Source organism: Equus przewalskii, chromosome 27 (assembly GCF_037783145.1).
Source record: "Equus przewalskii isolate Varuska chromosome 27, EquPr2, whole genome shotgun sequence".
Classification (NCBI taxonomy): Eukaryota; Metazoa; Chordata; class Mammalia; order Perissodactyla; family Equidae; genus Equus; species Equus przewalskii.
The window spans coordinates 13,696,876-13,715,815 of record NC_091857.1 but is presented as its reverse complement, the minus strand read 5'-3'; the positions used below and the strand labels follow the sequence as shown (position 1 = coordinate 13,715,815).

The following is an 18,940-nucleotide window of genomic DNA, read 5'->3' as shown; positions in this document are numbered from 1 at the left end:
GAATTAACCAGGTCAGGAGAATGAGAACAAGCATTCCAGACAGTGGGAGCAGCACACACAAAGACACCGAGAAAGGAAAGAGCTCCAGAGACTGGAACCCAAAGTTCTGCCTGTGAGCCCAAGTGGAGCCTGGAGACGTAGCCCTTACAGACCTAGTTAAGTATTTGGATGCTATTTAAAGAACACTGGGAAATTCTGTAGTAATTTAAGCAAGACAGTAATATTGTCAGATTTCATCTTTCAAAGGGAACTCGAACATTGTATTGTGAATGAACTGAACGAGTGCAAAAGTGAAAAGAACACCAATTAGAGACTTGGCAATAGTTTCAATGAGAGAAAATTAAACTAGAGTGGTAACAATGGAAATGGGGAAAAAGAAACGATTCAAGACACATTTTGGAGAATAGGCCAAACTCAGCAATGGAATAAATATAAATAAACAAAGGAGAGGTAAGTGCAAAAGTGATCATCTGATTTACGCAATGTGCAGTGGGGTGGATGAAGATGGCGTTCATTGAGTTGAAGAAGACCAGATGAGGATCATATTTGGGGGTCTAGAGGTCAGTCTTGATCATGCTTCTAAGTCATTTAAAATAGACAATTGGATGTGTGAGTCTGAAGCTCTAAAGAAAGCCCTGGAGAAATAAACTAGGAATCATCAGCATATAAGTGATATTAAAAGCTGTGTGTGTGTGTGTGTGATGAGAAAATAATGATGGTGGTATTAGATGAGGGCCCAGAGCTAGTTCTAAAGGAATTTAAGCATTTAATTTTGAGAGAAAAGGAAGTGTCAGCATATAGGAGATAAAGAAGAATAGCCAGAAAAGGTTAAAAGGAAAACCAGGGAAAATGGCGTGAAAGAAGCCGAGAAAACAAGGTATTTCCTTAAAGTCATCATGATCAGTGTTGCTGAATGTCAGATAGTAGTGGAGTTTGAGAATGGTTCATTGGACCACAAATGCAATTTAAAAGGAATAGTAGAGACAAAAGCTGATTGATGAGTACCTGAGGTGAGTTGAAAGGATGGGAAATTAAAGGACTTAAAGGAAGCGTACACAGTTAACATCTTTGAGAAGCCTGGGAGAGGGAGGAGAAAGAGTGGTAAATAAAAGATGGTGAATTAAAGATGGATGAGATCAGAGCACGTTTTTGTGCTATTGGGAAAGTCCTTTTAGAAGTAAAATGATCAAAATTCATTAGAGAGGGAAGAGAAATAAAAATGTAAACCAAATTGTGTCACTCCCATGATTAGAATAAAATGCGTATTATTCAACCTGTTCTACAAAAGCATCCTTGAAGGCCTCATCTCGTGATACTCTTCCCTTCTTTCTCCTCCTTGGGCACGGGCTAATTCTTCCAGGAGTTCCAGCTTTAGAACCTTTGCACAAGCTGTATCCTCTTCCAGGAATTCTTTCCCTTCTGCTGTTTGCCTGGCTGACTCTTTTTCTGTCATTCAAGTCTTAGTTGAAATGTCCTGCCTGACGTATCCACGGAATCCAAAACCATCTCCAAATGTCTGGTTTCTTCTTGTCATTCAGGTCGCAGTTTCAGTATCTTCAGTGAAGCCCCTCCTGATCACCCAGTGTAAATTAGTAACCCCATCCCCTGTCCCCACTCAGTCACTCTGTCTATTCTTAGCACAGCACATCTTACGTCACATTCTCTTGGGTATGTACTTGTTTAGGTTACGTTATGTTTACGGTATGTCACCTCCTTCTAGAATGTAGACTGTGAAAGCAGGGATCTCCTCTTACTTGCTCAATGTCATATCCTCAGACCATGTGACAGTGCTTGGCATATAGTAGGTACCTAATGAATGTTTGTTGTTTGGTTGAATGGTAAGTTTTATTTATGGGTCAGTCTTCTTAGAAAATATCTCAAAATTAAAAGGCACATTATTATAAATTTTAAACAAACTCTGTGCAAATATACAGGTAACACATTAGAGGATTATAGCAGGTAATATTATTATTTTGAAAATATTCTACAGGATTTCTTTTTAATAGATAATTTTAATGATTCTATATCTCTTATAATAGTATTAATTTTAACTTTCATCCTGCAGGTATATACTACCTAAAAGCAAGAGAAGGTTTTCCAGAAGTACTTTCCTATTAGAAAGTTGCCAGTCTAGTATAAAAAATTTACTAGGATAATCCATTTGATGGATAAAATATTGTGTGAAATCAAGAGTGTATTCATTCAGCAAACATTTATTAAGCCATGTACTATCCTCGGCAAATGGAATTAAAAAATGAATAAAATGCAGTAGACTGATCTCTTTTAACTCAAAGATGAGTGAGTGGCTAAAGATAGGAAAGTTAACGATACTGTGCTTTAAAAAGGCTATAACAGAGTTTGAACAAAATAATGAGGGGTCAGTTTGTTTAACACTTCTGGGCCATGAGAGCTCACTCATCTGAATTTAGACACTGTACAAATGCTTCTGTTCCTCCTAGGGGAAATCATTAATAAGTTCAGTTACCCTGGTATATAACACCTTTCCCCAAATCGAGCATAAGTTTTTTTCATAAAGAAGGGGGAGAGAGAAGGCTATTTTTGATGCCAATGTTTCAATGGAGCAATTAAGCTTTCCCTGTAACAGGAGGAGACTGCCGTAAGAAAGAAAGCACACCAAAGAAAAATATCATGCCCAATGATTGTGCAATGTCAGCTTATTTTTTCTGGAAGGGGCTAAAGATTAGAAAAATGACTCTTCCTGAGTTGTAAGGGGCCTGTAAAATTGAGTAATTCAGAAAGTACCGAAAAGGAGTACTGGAGAAAATAATACAGAAATAAATAGCAATAGAAATTGTGTTGAGCTAAGCATGACCTTTGGAAAGAGAGTGGAGATTTGCATATCTAAAAAAATCTCATCATAGTCTTCTCTGAAAGATAAAAATGATTTCAATATTTTCCCATTTATTTAAGGCAAATGGGTATGGCTTGCGCTGACAAAACGTCACATTTCCTACTTAGGTGCTATTATGCAGAGACAGAGCATCAAGTTTATACTGGTTGCTCAAAGTCATTCTTATAGACCAAGAATAAGAGCTGAATATAATGATTGGAAATGTTTGCATGCCAGAGATCCTTTTCTTCCAGACATTTCTTTGGGCTTATAGCCTCTCTCAAAGGATTGGAAAGCACTATTATAAATATGTCTCATTCAAACATTAATGAGGATGCAAATCATTCACCTTTTGAAAATTGCAGTATCTATTTAAATGTCATTTATCAACTGTTCAAATAGAAAGAATGAGGCAGAAGCAGAGGGAGAAATATTTCTAAGTCCAGAACTTTCTGGGTGGAAAAGAAGTATTTTGCTATGTATTACTTCACATCTAGTTTATAACAGAATTCAACCATTTTACCAATTAGTATAAAACTTAGCACATAAAGTATTAATTTCCAACATATGTTGAAATCCTAAAGAGTAAGACAGCCTAAAACAATAAGTAAAAGCAATATAAATACAAATTTGCCAACACTAAACTAGCGGAAAATATTTCTGTATCTTCCAAGGAAACTTTGAGTCATTAATGCAATTTTAATTCTTTTATTGACTTTTTTTGCCGTAGTAAACCAGTGATACTTATATACTAAAACATAATGTAGAATGTGGTGGCTGTGTTTTATTTTGCTCAGTGTGTAACTTCTAGAAAGCAAGAGACTGTTTAAAGAAAAGTATATTATTTGAAAACATTTCATACTTGAAATAAAGTGCTGTTTTACCAGAAATTTCCAAAATGAAAGTGAAAAAAATTTGAATTCTGCTTTTTATTTTGCGCACCATCAGTCTATTCCTACACTTGCAAGTAGCAACTTTAAACCTCTTGTTCCATTTATGTTGTGCTTTAAAGACCTTGTTCCTTGGACTATTTCACATTGAGCAGGAATAAGTCATTTATAGATGACTCTGAATTCAATCAATTTTGCTGCATTTTTAAGTAAAAAAAAATTGATAAAAAGTGCCCTGATTCCGTATGACTGAGCAGTTATAATATATTTTACAAGTTTGAACCCCAAAAATGTAATGTGCTTTCGAGTTATTGCTTAAATTGTCACAGGCTACAGGTTTTAAGGTCTCATTATTTCCCCACTTTTATCATCTTTACAAATTTTATATTTAATCTTTGGTGAAGAATAATTTGTCTTTACCTTGAGCTATGTTTGTGCTAGGCAATAAGACCAGGTGGTGACCCAGTGGAATCCATGGGGACATTAAAGAGACTACAGAAACTGGTTTGGACCAAGAAAGCCAGGGTGCCGAGTCTGGATGAGACGAAACCCACGTTAATAAATCTCCGTAAGTAAGAACTCAATGAGCTGCTAAAAATTTTTCGAGGAAGTATTGCGGTTTCATGTCTCAATGAAAGCCATTTTGATAACGCCTTAAAGTAATCATTAAATATTCTTTTATTTCTTTACTACCAAATTATTTGTAAAACAAATATCTTCACCCTATTCCTAAATTTCTTCTTATTCCTATACTCCACTATTCCTCCTTCCCCTCAGGACTAGGCACAGGGATAGAGTGAGAGGAAGCTATGGCTGAAGCTCAGCAAGAGAATAAGGGTCAGCAGTCTCTACTCTTCCCATTCCTTGGCCACAGAAAACAGTAGTCTTTAATTTTAATGTGAGTGCAGCAAATTGGCGTGTCGTGACATGGAACTTTGACTTTCATTTACTTATTTACAATAAGTCCCTATAAATCATAATCTTTTGTTTACACCAGTTAAGCATTTGAACTTAAAGAGATTCAATAATGTGGTGCAATTTACTATGAGTCATATATATTTCTATATTCTGTAACTGTTTTATATATTACTAGAAATTTCATCAGACCCTTCACCACAAGTAAATATAGGTTTCACTAATCAACTTTATAGTATTAAAGATATACCTTTTACTTTTGTTTTCTCAGTCTTGTTCTTGCTTTTCTAAACTATTCCCCTGTGAGACACACAGCATGCATAAATCTCTTTGCAGATTGATATGAAAATAGAAAATTTTAGAATACCAATAGGATTTTAGCTCATATCCACTGAGATTTCATTCTTTTAAATAAGGCAAAGATTTAATTTTCTTCCTTATGATGCTCTCTTATACATGTGCCTTCAAAAAATTATAAATATGTAAAAATGGAAGGACACCATATTATGCTTATAAGATATGGGGAATTTTTTTAATTTGTAGCTTTTTCAAATATCTTTCAGTATACCATTTGCACGTGGCTTCCAGTTATTCCAGTCAAACTGACTTTAATCATTATATATCTCTATATGTCTTCAAAAAATTTGGCGTAAATCTGTTTTTATAAAACAAATCATTTAATATAGAAAAGACTCTTTAAAGAAATGCAATTGTAAATTATTTTGTGAAGTTAAATCACTTCTTGGTTTATCCTGTGGTGTTCATTCATTTCTGTTATATAAAGGGAAGTATAATTTAATTTCTACATGTGCCAAACTATTAGACACTTACTTCTTAACTTATTTCTTTATCTTTCAGAAGATGAAGATGAAACATTGATTTCCTGTATGAAATTAGCCAAATCTCAAGAAAGGAAAGTTAATAATGTTGGCACAAGGAGGAAGGAAGAAGTGGAGATTAGATTAGATTCTATTTCTGCATCACTGGTTAGATCTAGCACTTCAGCTGGATGCAGCTTGGCAGAAATGTTATCCTATAATGAAGGTGAAATTCCGATGTGGAACAGCTGGAAGCCTTTTCCAGAAAACCCGTTCTGGACATGTGTTGATTTCCAAATTGCCCAAGTTGCCCCCTGGGACAACTGTTTCCGCTGCACTCACCACCCACGTCTCAAGTCTTCTGGTACAGATATGGATCTCCCACATTCGTGGGTAAGTTTGTAAACTACGGAAATGTATCGTCTTATCTGAGTATTTGTACTGGCAGGAAATAAACAGATAACAAAAGAGCTAAGCAGTCAAATTTATCAGTCAGAAAGTTACCAGAGCTAGAGGAGTCTTTCTAAAAAGCAGTGCAGCTCTTGTGACTTCTGCTATCGTGTTGCTATTGCATATATTCCTTAGTGTTCAAATAAACTACTGCGTAATATTTTCCAGGGATTTCCTTTTAATTGAAGGATGACTTTGGATGTTGATTCAGATCAAGAAAATGTGCATTGAAGTGTCTAAATGATTGCTGTTGCCATGAAGTTTCAGTAACACATCATAGCTAATTTAAGTGAGCATTTTCTCTAGGCCTGCCATTCTCCTAAGGACTTTGGATGTGTTATTTCATTTAAATCTGACAACAACCCTATAAGGTAGGGAGTGTTAGTCTAATACTAATTCCCCCTTGTTTTATAATTGAGAAAAATAAGGCACAAAAAATTTAGTGGAAAAGAAGTGAAGCCAAGATCTAGAACCTACACAGTCTTCTGCTAGGGATCCTGTTTTTAGCTTATACTTTATGTTGCTTCCCATATACTAAGCTAGGCCCTAAGGCTGTACTGGTGCAAGAGAGAGTATGGACTCTGAAGTTAGACAAATTTGGGTTTAGATCCAAGCTCTGCTACTGGTTTAGCTTGGGCAAACTACTGAAACCTTTTAATCTTAATTTCTCAGTTGGTAAAATGGAAATAGTAATATTAAACTCATGAAGTAATTGAGAAACTAAAATTAAATAACACAAATATTCTAGGACTTGAGGAACTATTCTTTTCATCTGGATTGTAAGTTACTTAAGGCATGTGTTGTGCCTTTATTTCTCTACAGTTCGTGTGTTTGGGTTTGTAGTGAATGAATGGAACAACTCTTGTATCCAGGAACCCTACTCTATACCATTTTGGTCTAAGAATCAGTCTCTCATTAGACACAGGCTGTATTTCATGCTGCATTAGAGATCTCTGAAGAGGCTTCTTCTCTCTTGGAGTCCTTTTCACCTTTTGAGATTTGTGTATTAAGTTGGGTCTTTGAAGACTAGAGCTCAGGTAATCTGTGTTCAAAGTACCACATGAAGTAGTACAGGTGTCTAGTAGCAGACTTGGAACTGATGAACCTGTTCAACAGTAATTATTTTTAAGAATGTCTTTCCCGCTTCCTTAGTCTTCATCTTCTCTTCTGGGGTTGCTGCATTTTTCAGGCTTCTTCTTGGAGCAGTTTCTTAGAGAGCAGCTGGTAATATAATTAGAAACTACTTCTGAAGACTCTCCCTGACAGCTTCAGGATCAAGATCAAGAATGATGACTACTTGGCAAGTGGCAAAGCTGGTATATAAGAATCCAAACACAAATATTCAGAGCTTCCTTTCAGAATTTAATCTGGACTCCTTAACTTGGCATTTCTGGATTTCAGCTCACTGGCCTCAATCTAACATTTCAGCTTTGTCTACTGCTTCTTCCTTACAGGTTTCCTATGCCGGACTGCCAAACTGAAAGATTTGCTATTCTTAATAACTGTCTTGCACTTTCCTCCCCCTCCATCTTTGTGTTTACGTGCCTAGTATGTTATTCTCTCCTTTAAAACTTACCCCATCCCTTAGGACTCAGATCAAATACTTTGTCCTCTAGAAAACCTTCCTGGGTCATGCCAGATAGAAGAACTTCTAGATCACTTAAGGGCATTATTCTTTCATTATAAGTTCATCAAACACATATTGGCATCTACTGTGTGCCACTCACAATATTAGACCCTGAGGATACAGAGCTAAGCAGTGTCTACACTGCCCCTGTCTTCGTGGAGCATCCTGTATTCCACCCTGTAGTGAAATTAGTGGGGCATTTGTTCATTTGCTAAAAGTAATTTATCTTTGTATCTTCTATAGCCCCTAAAATGTTATGGGCACAAAATAAATATTTGAGTAACATTTGCTGACTAATTGAATGGAGTTTTAGAAATCAGTGGACGTTGTTTCCATTGATCTAAATAAAACATTTCTTCTCATTCTTCTAATGGTTCTTAGGAGATTCCATTTATACATAAACTCAGTTATTGTGTGTATGTGAGTGTTTGTGAATGTGTGTGTAGTTTTAGGTATATATACGACAGTAATGTTTTTCTTTTTTACTTATGTAGTTTTACTTATGTAGTTTTGTCTATTTTAGTACATAACTAAATGATTAAGTAAGTGAGTTTTTTCTGCAGAAGGTCAAACATAAGTGCAGAATGCCCAGAATTTTAGATGATAATGTTCAGCATTAGTGATGGGAAAACCTCAGTGGATTTCGAGAGAGGGTTCAAGAACATGTTAGAGTTAAATTGGTTTGGTCCACTTAATGAGACCACTTTCACTCAGGGATTTGAGACATAGAGTGAAAGAAGTTGGATGAGTGCAAATTATTATTTTTATATTCTACACATATATTCTATAGTAATAACAAGTGAAAAATATCCAGTTTCATTTTAGCATAGCTGGTATTTTTTCTGTAGTAATTGCAGGGTTATTATTTGGGTTATACTTTAACTTTCATTCTATAGAAGGTAAAGAAGGCAGATAGTGTTGAGGGAAAAGATGTGCTTCTGAAATGAGTGTTACTTACTATCAATGACAGGTGGTCAGAGGTGACCTTTTGCAATTTTAAAGGATAAAAGTGTGACTGAATTTTTTAAAGTCTATCAATGTATGCAGATATGCTGGAGCTGGGCCTAAAGTCCACATTTCAGGGGAAATGAAACCAATTCACAAAGACACTAGTTTCTCCTTGACTTTAGAAATTTCAGCAATAGCAGATTCCAGTGTCTTTGATCCCATTATCAAATCAGAGTTTTGAGGTGGCCTGAAACTGACTTATCTTCCAGAAAGTCCTCATTTGCCCGGCTATGACTCCCTGCTAAGCCCACTGTAGCTTGCACTCTCAAGGCTGGTTCTGATAGAGCTGGGTTTAGTGCTAGCTCAGAGGTCACCAGCAGAATGAGCTTGAACAAACTCTTGACTGTCTTTAATCCACTAATTCCCATTCTGCACATTGGTTTCAGACCCTACTCATCCCCTTTCCTCTGAATGCCTGTGTACCTACTGAAAATGTCCCATTTGTAAGACAAGGTATTGATATCTACCAAGCAGAGCCATTGGGAAGATTAAAGAAATGGTATCAGTACTCAGTCAATATTAGGCAATATTTATACCAAAAATCAAAGAATCTAGAGGCTCATGCTAGGATCAGAAAGAAGCAAAATTTTATTCAGTTGAGATACTATAAACAAACTGAACTCAGACAGGGAAATGTATTATTCGTGAAGGGCTCTTCATAGAAGTCAACAGGAGGAGAACGAGACGCACGCAGATATTTAACATGCAGTCTAGTTGTTTGTAAGTTCTATGGGATCTGGGGAGTGAGGAAAGATATGTGATTATGGAATTGATAGAAGTTGAAAAAGGTAAGAGATCAGATGTATGAAAGTGTATACTCCACAAGAGAAATGTGAAAGGAAGAACTACTTAAGGGACTGGGTCTTTTCTAATATCCAAGATGAGTGGTGTTGAGAGGGGATTTCAGATGCATCTTAAGAAAGGTAATAGTGAGGTAACCAAAAATAATATTTGAAGCCAAGTGTTTAGAATCAGTTTACAAGAAGAGTGATTGAAGGGTCCTTATGAAGCTCTGTATGCTAAGAGCTTGAGACACCTTAACAAAAAGAGGAAAGTGAACCATTGGCTTGGTTGGAAATAAGGGCAAGAAAGAGTAAAGCTTGTGTTGCAAAGGAGGTGCGGCCACCCTTTAATATAATATTATAATAAGAGCAAACATATTTTTCAAAATCTGGAAGAATTTTTCAGATGTATAGGAAGGATAAACAAATTATTTTTATAATATTAATACATGACAGTAATCTTGACCTGAAAAAGCGGAGCAAATATCCATTTCTCCCTCCAAATGTCTAAAATATTTTGAAATCTGTCTTATAAAAATTGCGTGATATGTTTAAAAAGTGTTAATAAAAGCTCTTTCAGGAAAAAGGAAAATCAAAGGCCTGAAAGAGCAAAACCAGACTCAAGTACAGAAGAATTCAGTGCAGTGTAGGTTAAAAAAATGCTAATAATGACAAAACCAAATAGCATCATAAGCAGAGAAAGAGTAAAGTTTATATACAGAATCTCAAGGTGAGAAAATAAGCTAAGCTCTACTTAAAGCATCTTAAAGTCTAAGAAGAGGATGAGAAGAGTGGAAATTGAAGGTCTTGCTGGAGTATTACATGAACCCATCAAAATTATGCCAAAAGAGAAAGTGTGGATAATGGAAAATCTCTTTACGGAACTGTTTTAGTGAGAGGAACAGGATGTGTGCTAATGCTAACCAAGAAATAGAGGAACAAAAGATTTTGCAATTAATCTTCAATTCAAATGGGGAGTAGTGGGTGTTCTAATTATTGACATGGGAAAATTCTCTTGGGACGTATAGCCCCACTGCTAAGTGGTATGAAAGTTTTAATACTGCCCAAGAAAACTACTGATCTATGGGAGAGAGATGAAAAGCAGGGTAAGCTATTTGTGTCTGTCTTCTTCTTTGTCTCTGTTCTCAACCATGGCAACCTCTCCCAATGTCTGACCTTAGGCTACCTCCATCAGTCAACATTATACATCATTATCAGATTAATCCACTAGATTGCTTTGCTGATCTACCTGATAAATGCTACCTGATTAATGATTCTGGAGCTCAATCCTAATAATGTTATTGCTCCTTTCACAAAACTTTAAATGTGTCCCCGACACCCACAGGGTCAAATGCAGACCTATTGACCTAATCTACCTTTTAACTAGATCCCCACACGTCTCTTTCACACACACACTCAGCTACAGGCAAAGTGATACCAACCTTTTGCCAAATACAGTGATTCTTCTCCCATCTTCATAGCTGTGTTTAGACTATTTGCTCATTTTGGCCTTCTTTTCTTCTCTACCTATTTGATGAATAGTATGGAAGTTTAAGAGTGTAGATGGATAAGTAACAATCCATGAATACACTTTAAAGAAAAAAAATGTATGTATGAAAAGGAATGAGGATTGAGAGGACCAGTAAAAAGAGAAGGAGGAGGCACATGGTTAGGAAAAACAGCAAAATTAATTTCCTGGATTCTATTATCATTTTCTTTGTACATTAGTGATTTTAGACTACTACAAAAAAGGCTTTGTGGTCCCATTGATGGGGTATTTTTTTGGTGCAGTGAATAAGACATGCTAAGAAGACTGCTCACATATCTACCCAGAGGAAGGCATGCCATGAACCATCAGTGCAGAATTTCCTCTAGTTTAACATCTTTGTGTTCAACTCTGACAGCAAAAACCATTTGTTAGAACAGCTTTAAATTTTCATCTGCTTACACTGGAATTGTGATAGTATCGAAAGAGAAAAAGTTCAGTGAATAGATTTGGGCAACTTATGAAAAGGAAGTCAGAGTAAATGATAATCTAGACTGATAAATTCAAAAGGAAATAGGAAAATGTGATACAAAAATACCAAAAGATATCTATACTTACTACACTCTGCACTGAAATTAATAAACTTGAGAATCAAGATTCTAAAACTACTTTTAAGAGCCTAAATGAACAAGAATAATTAATTATGAATATTTTACATGAAAAGTTTTAAATTATAGCCAGTGTAATGTTTGATGGAAGGACAATTGATATTTACCCAAGAAGAATATGAAAAACAGGAGATGCTGCAACAACTCATTTATTCATTCCTCCATTAATTCACTTGTTAGCAAATTCATGTCAAGTGTTTCCTGAGTGACTTAGTCTATGAATGTGGGAGCACAGAGGTATGTGGGGGGAGAGGTATGAACAATCTACCATTTCACATTTATGAGAGTTTATGGGGTCTTATTAAAAGCAAGAGGGAAAAGGGAAGAATAAATAATCACAATTCTTGGTATAAAACTTCACTACGATGGCAAACACATTGCAGTACTTGTACAGAAAATAATCCTGAAAAAGATCTGGCCAGATGTACAAACACATTTTACATTTAGGAAAAAAGAGCTTGTAGAAGAAACACTTAAATTATGAGATATTATAATAGTATAAGATAGATTTATGGAAGCTATTTAGGTTGAGTTTAAGCAAAATAAGTTGTAAATGTGTAAAAGATGTTTAAGTGTCTTTTCTAATAAAATCTTGTGTAATAAAAATAAAGATAAAATAAGAATGTAATTGCTCTGTAAGTGTGAAGTATTATTCTAGAAGGTCAGGATAACTAGAGATATTATTAAATTAGACTTTGGAAGCGGAGTAGTGTAAAAGACAAGCCAGTCTAATTAATTGTGTTGATGTTTGACTTTTCCCAATTACAAAAACCTCATGCATATCAGTAAAAATAATAGACCTGTGGTCTAGTTCTAGAACTGGTACAGAAACCAAGACTCTCTCTCCTTCATGAATTGTCCTAAGGGTTTTGCCCTGTTCCCTCTGTTTTTGTTTGTTTGTTTGTTTGTTTTTCTCTGCGCTTGTTTACTCAAGTGCTTGTTTACTCAAATTAAGGAAAAAGTTGACTCGGTACTCCCTGCAGTAAAATCTTTCTAATATATATCATTTAGAATAGTTCTGATGATAATGAAATAAGATCCACAAGAATCGATTATAATTGCATTTTGGCTTCCACAGACAAGTTGAAATTTGCTTCATTAGATCCTCAAATGGAAGAAGGAAGACAATGAACGTCAGTCTGAAGGGGACCCAGTTAGGCTCATTGACTATGAAAGATCTAAAGCTCCTCCTTGCTTAGAGCCTGATTCTTTCCGGTGGTTCAACAGAATAAAGTAAATCACCACAGCTGGACACTGACCTCTGGGAAGAGCAAGGCCTGAATGTTAGAACATTTCAATAACGAGCCTTGGAAAATACACCAAGTGTTGGTAGATTTTCTTTCGTGGCAGAGAAACAAGCTCATAATTGAAATATTGCCCAGCAAGCTAAAGACAGAGCCATATTTTGAGTGTGTAGCATGATGTGTGGAGGCTGTGTTGTTCATCAAAGGAGCACAGGGCAGAGCTGCGAGAGTCAGGCGTCAGCCCAACTCTGTCACTTACTAGCGTCTCTTTAGGTCAGGCAGCTTAATCTCCACGGTCTTCTGCTTCCTCATCTTTAGAATGAGGGAGAGCTATCAATGGTTTTTGAGGTTCTTTTACCTTCAATACGTTGGGCCATGGGGGCACACTGAGGAAGATAAATTCTATGTGCAGAAAGAGGTTAGTACATAAAGATTTGCTTTCAGTTTTTTCAAAGCAGCTCTTTTCTCACTCTTCAGATGACCATTGGTAACCTTATTTCTGTCATTTTTTTCTTGACATAAGCTATTTTAGATTTTGTTGTTTTTTTTTTCCTGACCACTGCACTTCCTCTGTCCCGGCTACTTCCTCTCTGCCTCCCGTCCTGAACCAGCAACTATATAGATGAACACAGTCCTCACTTGGGATACAGCCCGGTTGTCCCAGCCATGAAAACTTCTTCATGGACAAAATATCTACATTTCCATTCTCAGGAGCTAAAAAGGCTCCTGCCACTCAAAAAGAACTATTTAAAAAAATCCTTTTGAATGCCATTTCGGAGGACTAAATTCTGCTTCAAAACGTCGGTGGGTGAAGTTTAAGATTCTAGACGAAAGCAGAAGAGCAGGGGCTATGCAGTGCAAAGAGTGCTGGGTTAGAGTAAGACATCCTCTTTCAACACCATCACCCACCACACACACACAGAAGGTGTCACCTGGAGTGGTTCGTGCCTCTGAGATCTTATTCTGACCTTGCAGACATTATACCGACATGGAGTCAATATAATGATAATCATGGCCTCCTTTGACTTAGCGCTTGATTATATCGCAGGTGCTTTTATATATGCTATCTTTGTGTCATGATTCAGTAAAGTGGTATTATTATCGCCATTTTAATGATAAAAATCTGAAGCTCAAAGAGGTGAAATAATATATGCAATGTAATAATAGGTGGTGAGCTGGATTTTAAGTCCAAATCTATAAGAGTTCAGAGTTTTCCTACCAACATCATGGCTTCATAACTTTTGAGACTAGGCTAGTAACTTATCTGTACTTTTCACAGCTGTAAAAATGAAGACATCCTAACTTGCAGTGTAAGATGAAATGATGCCTGTGAAAGTGCTGGTTCAAGGTAGGGACTTAATTGGTTAATAAATAGAGTCCCTGCCTTGGACCAGCCATATAAGTTTTCTGACATTTTATCTTATACTAGCACTATGAATTAGGCAAAACATTATTGCTATTTTATAGATGGAGAAATTGAGGCACATGAAGATTAAATGAATTGCCTGAGGTCCCACAGCAGATGATGCAGAGATGGTACTGAACATAAACCTCCTCACTCTTAGTCCAGCAGGCTTTTCCTATCACGAAGTTGTCTTCAAACTTTTCAGCAGAAAGATGGTGAAGAGGAGCAGTACATGGTGGGAACTCTATGGGTGTTGGAGCCAAGTAAGCCTGGCCTTGAATTGTACTCTCGCTGCTTGCCATCTGTGTGACTGTTAAGTTCCTTGATTTCTCTGAGTTTCGGTTTCTTATCTATCAAATGGACATAATGAAGATTCCATTGTGGAGTTCTTGTGAGAATTGGATGTAAAGTGTTTAAACTGATGCCCAATTGGAACTTAATGAACAAGCACTAGTATTTTCAGCGGCAATTATTGCTATTTAATTACAATTTATGAGTGTGCATTTATATTGTTTATCTTTCATTCAGTGAACAACAGAATAGTGTCTACAATACATCAGGTATTGCCGTGGGCTGTGGGATCACAACGATGACTAAGACATATACTTGGCATTAGGGTCTCCCTATCAACAGTTCTCAGCAATTTCATATCATATGAGGTAATATTGTATTAATATTGTATTAAATTGTATTAAATATGCATTTTTATGTAGTTTGTCAAATTTTTTTCCCTGGAGATACGAAAGCTAGAACTGCCCAGTTCAAATGTTTACAGTGAGGATAGGATGGGATTGCTTTTACCTTCCTGGAGGTGCTCTAATATCTCATGTTTGTGAATCTCTGAGGCATGCAGACAAAAAGAAAGAGGGGCTAGGGGCGCATGTGCAGGGCTCACCATTGCCCTTTTCTGGCCTCCCAAATTATCACCATATTGGCAGTCATACACATGTAAGATGATTGTAGCTTTTTAGAACTCCTTTCATATATTTTATCATAGCCATTTCACATATGCACTTTGTGATATTTTATTTCAGAATCAGAATGTAACTCTCAGGTATAACATACCTTTTTCAGAAGACAATGAAAAATGAAGGAAAGAAATTCATGTTCCCTCTCCTTCCTTGGAAGTTGTAAAGCAAGTGGTTGAATTCACTCTAAAAACCCTTATGAATATTCAATGTAAGATTTTTACGCATCTCATGTTTCCCAGCTATTAAATACAACCATACTGATGAATAATTAGATTAGAAATGTGGCTTTATTACAGCTCACCTTGAGCCCAACCCAAACTGAAGCAGACGGAGTCTCCCCCCTAGAAAAGGATTTTTAGCCAGGGCACAAAGTGGATTAAATTCAGGAACTCCTTTATTCATTCACTCAACATTTGTTTTGGAGCATTTACATTGTGCCAGATAAGGAGGATAAAATATTGAGCAGAAACAGACACATTGAACCTCATAGTCCAATGAGACACAAAAATAGAAATAATCACACAAATAAACATGAAATGATGACTTTGATAAGAACTGTGAGAACTACATGGTTCTATGAAGGCCTATAATAGGCAGATTTGATCTAGTCAAGGAGTCAGGAAACTTTCAGGGGTAATGATGATTGGGCTCAAAGCTGACCAAGAAAGCAGGAGCTAACTAGCTAAAACTAGGGAGAATGAGAGAATGGTCAGAATGGCTGGGAGAGAAAGCAAGGAGATGTGGTACAAGGTAAATCTGAGGAAGGAATCAGACTGGTTATCGCCTCTTAAATTATGCTTAGTTTTGTTGTTCATCTCCTAAAAGCAATGGGAAGCTATGCAAGAAGGGTTTTAAGATTTTTTGGCTTGTTTGTTTCTTGTTTGTTGATGGTGTGAGATATGTGGTTAAGTTTATACTTTGAAAAGATCACTCTCCATACAGTGACAAGAATAGTTTGAAAGAGAAAAATAGACGCAAGATGTTGGTGACTTGAGCTATGGTGGTAGAAAGAAGAGATTAATGAAAAGATCTTAGGCTCGTAGACTTATGTCCCCCAAATATACATTTCTCCAAATGAAAGAAATGTCAGTTTTGAAAGCCATCTTTTGTGATGCAAACTGAAAAGCTCCATTCACTTTAGGAGAAATGGTCACAGATGACAGCAGAAAAGTGATACAGTGACATGACTGCACATTCCAAATCTGTCCTTTAATTTCTAAACCTTAGAAGCTCATAGCCACCGTAGTGGCTTAATGGAATCATTACCAATGGATAAGGAAATGTCATCCATTTGCCTCCCCTGATTCCACTTGGACATAGGCCATTGTTTCTACAAAGAGTGGCTTGGAGCCATGCAAGGTTTCAAGGGAAATTGGCCTTTCAGAGGGGCATACGAATAGATAATGCATATTGCCACCGTAAAATCTCTAATGAATATTAAGGGTGGCTTTCATTTGTGGTGATTAAAATGAACTCATAAATTCTCTCTCTAGGATGCGGGAATTTTTTCCTCCCTGCGGAGAGATTTAATGGATTTGTGGCATTCTGAATGATTTGGCAAGAAATCAGAGGTACCAGCGCAGTCACCCGCAAAGGGCACTTAGTTTCTTGCATGTGATAGTCACCACCACAAAATATTTTCTGTAAGAACCCAGAATGATTGATGCAACCCACCATAAGTCATGACAAGGTGTCAACTGAAAAATTGGAAAAAGAAGTGGTTAAAGACATCGCAGCTTTAAAAACAAATTTGACTTTTAGAGAAGGGTTATTTCCTTTTAGAAAAAAAGTTAGACCTGCCACCTGCCAGAAATTTAGATCAGTTGTTTGTGGCAAAGGCCATCATCTTTTGAGGCCACTGAGAGCTCCTACTGCTCTCTGTATGCAGTGGATTAAACTGTTCCCACACAGTGATAAATATATCGTAAAGAGCCATAACAGGGATACTGTAAGTTGTAGCAGTTAATGGTAGAACTTCCAGTTAAAACAATATTCTTAGGGTTTCTTTGGCCAGTTCCCATTTTATGTGTGCTATTTTTTGATGTTAATTTTTCACATTTACAGAATCAATATCTTTCAAACCTTCGTAAGATTGAACAGGAGAATTAGTGGCAAGACTTCCAGGGAGCTTTACTAGCTGCGTGGGCCTGAGTTAACAGAACACATTCTGAAAAGTGCAAAAATAATCTATGAAAACAGCAGATGAGTAAGATTAAAAATATCACCAGCTCTAACTTTTCTGTACATGTGGAAAATGGGGAAGGAAGGGAGGAAGGAAAATGGGGAAGTAACCCAAAGCAGCAATTCCCCAAAAAGCATTCGGATTTTACTGTGGAATGTGGCAGAGGATCTCTTTTCAGAGAAAGCAGCTTTTTAATGCTAGACTTTGAATACTTGAAGTACAAGAGTTCTGGGTAATTTTGTTCTGTTGGGGAGTGTATTCCTTTGTGGAATGCATCCATGATCATGCTTTCTTGTCCTATGAGTTAGACACTCTGAGGAAAGTTAACCCAAATTGCCTGCATCCTATATATATGAAGGAATTATTACCATCATTTAAGACACTGGATTCCCCTGTGACACTGGATAGCAAAGCTTGGTTCAGTGGGGAAATTGTTCTGAGTGTAGAATTGGCTCTCAATTTGCCTTCCCTTGGATGGGAAGCTTCTTCATTTGCAAAGATTCTGGATTGGAGGACAGGCAGAATGGTATAGGTAATCATTTCCTTAGCTGTAAAGTAAATGGACAAGACTAGATGACTACTAAGACTCCTTCCAGGGATAAATATTCATGAATCATCTTTGAAAAGGAATAAATAGCAGTTGTGAATTATATTAAGCCGTCATCTGTGGGTAGGACTTGATTCGCATGAAAATATTCTCAAACTCAGAGCCTTATATTTTAAGAGATAAAATGGTGAACACATTTCATTACCCAATTTTAAGGTAATTAGGCAAGAGGCAATATATAGTGTTCTTTTAAATTGGCTGTCTTGCCATTGCACACTTATTCAAGGCTGCTTGGATGAGAAAGGTTGATTAACTTCTATTTAGGGGGGGAACTTAGGGAGCTCATTCTAGATGAGAATCTGAGGCCTGGAAACCTGAGGTTTGAAGGAAAGAAATGACATTGGCGGAAAGAATCACAGCACAGCTGAGGATTCCAAATAAAACAATCTCTGTTTCACAATTTTGCTAAAATATTATGTTCTAAAATTGTATTTCTCAATGTGTGGCTCCATGAACCAATTGCATCAGAATCACTTAAAGCATTTGTTACTAACGTCTGCCCGCTCCAGACTTACTGAAGCAGAATTTCTAGGATGAATATTCTTTGATAAGTTCCTTAGGTGATATTTTTATGCTCACCAAAGTTTAAGAATCACCTCGGAATAGAAGAAAACTATTCATTATTCCCTGATTTTTAAAATTTCATCTTCACCTTTTTGAGAACCTCTCAAATGTACATATCTTTCACAAGTTATTTAATCTAATAAGCACAACAACCCTGTGAAGTAGATAATTCAATTTCCAAATGAGGCAATAGGGCTCTGAGGATTGAGGAAGTTGCCCAAGCCCTGTTTCAGGGCCAAGCTGGGATTTTCAGTCAAAGTCTTCTGAATCTCATTCCTGTAAGATAGTCGCGTCACCTTAGGGATCTCATGCTGAGAACACAGTGAAAGAATACAGTGTGCAGCCCTTGGGAACTCTCAGTACTCAAGGTCCTTATTATCAGCCTGTATGAAAGTGTACAGAGCCTCTAATGGATGCAGCTGATAAATTCCCAGAGGTAGTTTTGTGCTTTCCAAAATGACTTGGTTAAAAC

At 36.7% G+C, this 18,940-nt stretch overlaps 1 protein-coding gene across 1 annotated transcript in view; it reads left to right on the top strand.

Moving 5' to 3' along the window:
* Nucleotides 1–18,940, top strand: part of SAMSN1 (SAM domain, SH3 domain and nuclear localization signals 1) — a 131,778-nt gene that overhangs the window by 45,286 nt on the left and 67,552 nt on the right. Inside the window, exons 7-8 of the mRNA XM_070597592.1 lie at nucleotides 4,183–4,309; nucleotides 5,515–5,867. Coding sequence (XP_070453693.1) covers nucleotides 4,183–4,309; nucleotides 5,515–5,867 — 480 coding nt within the window. The remainder of the gene's footprint in view (nucleotides 1–4,182; nucleotides 4,310–5,514; nucleotides 5,868–18,940) is intronic.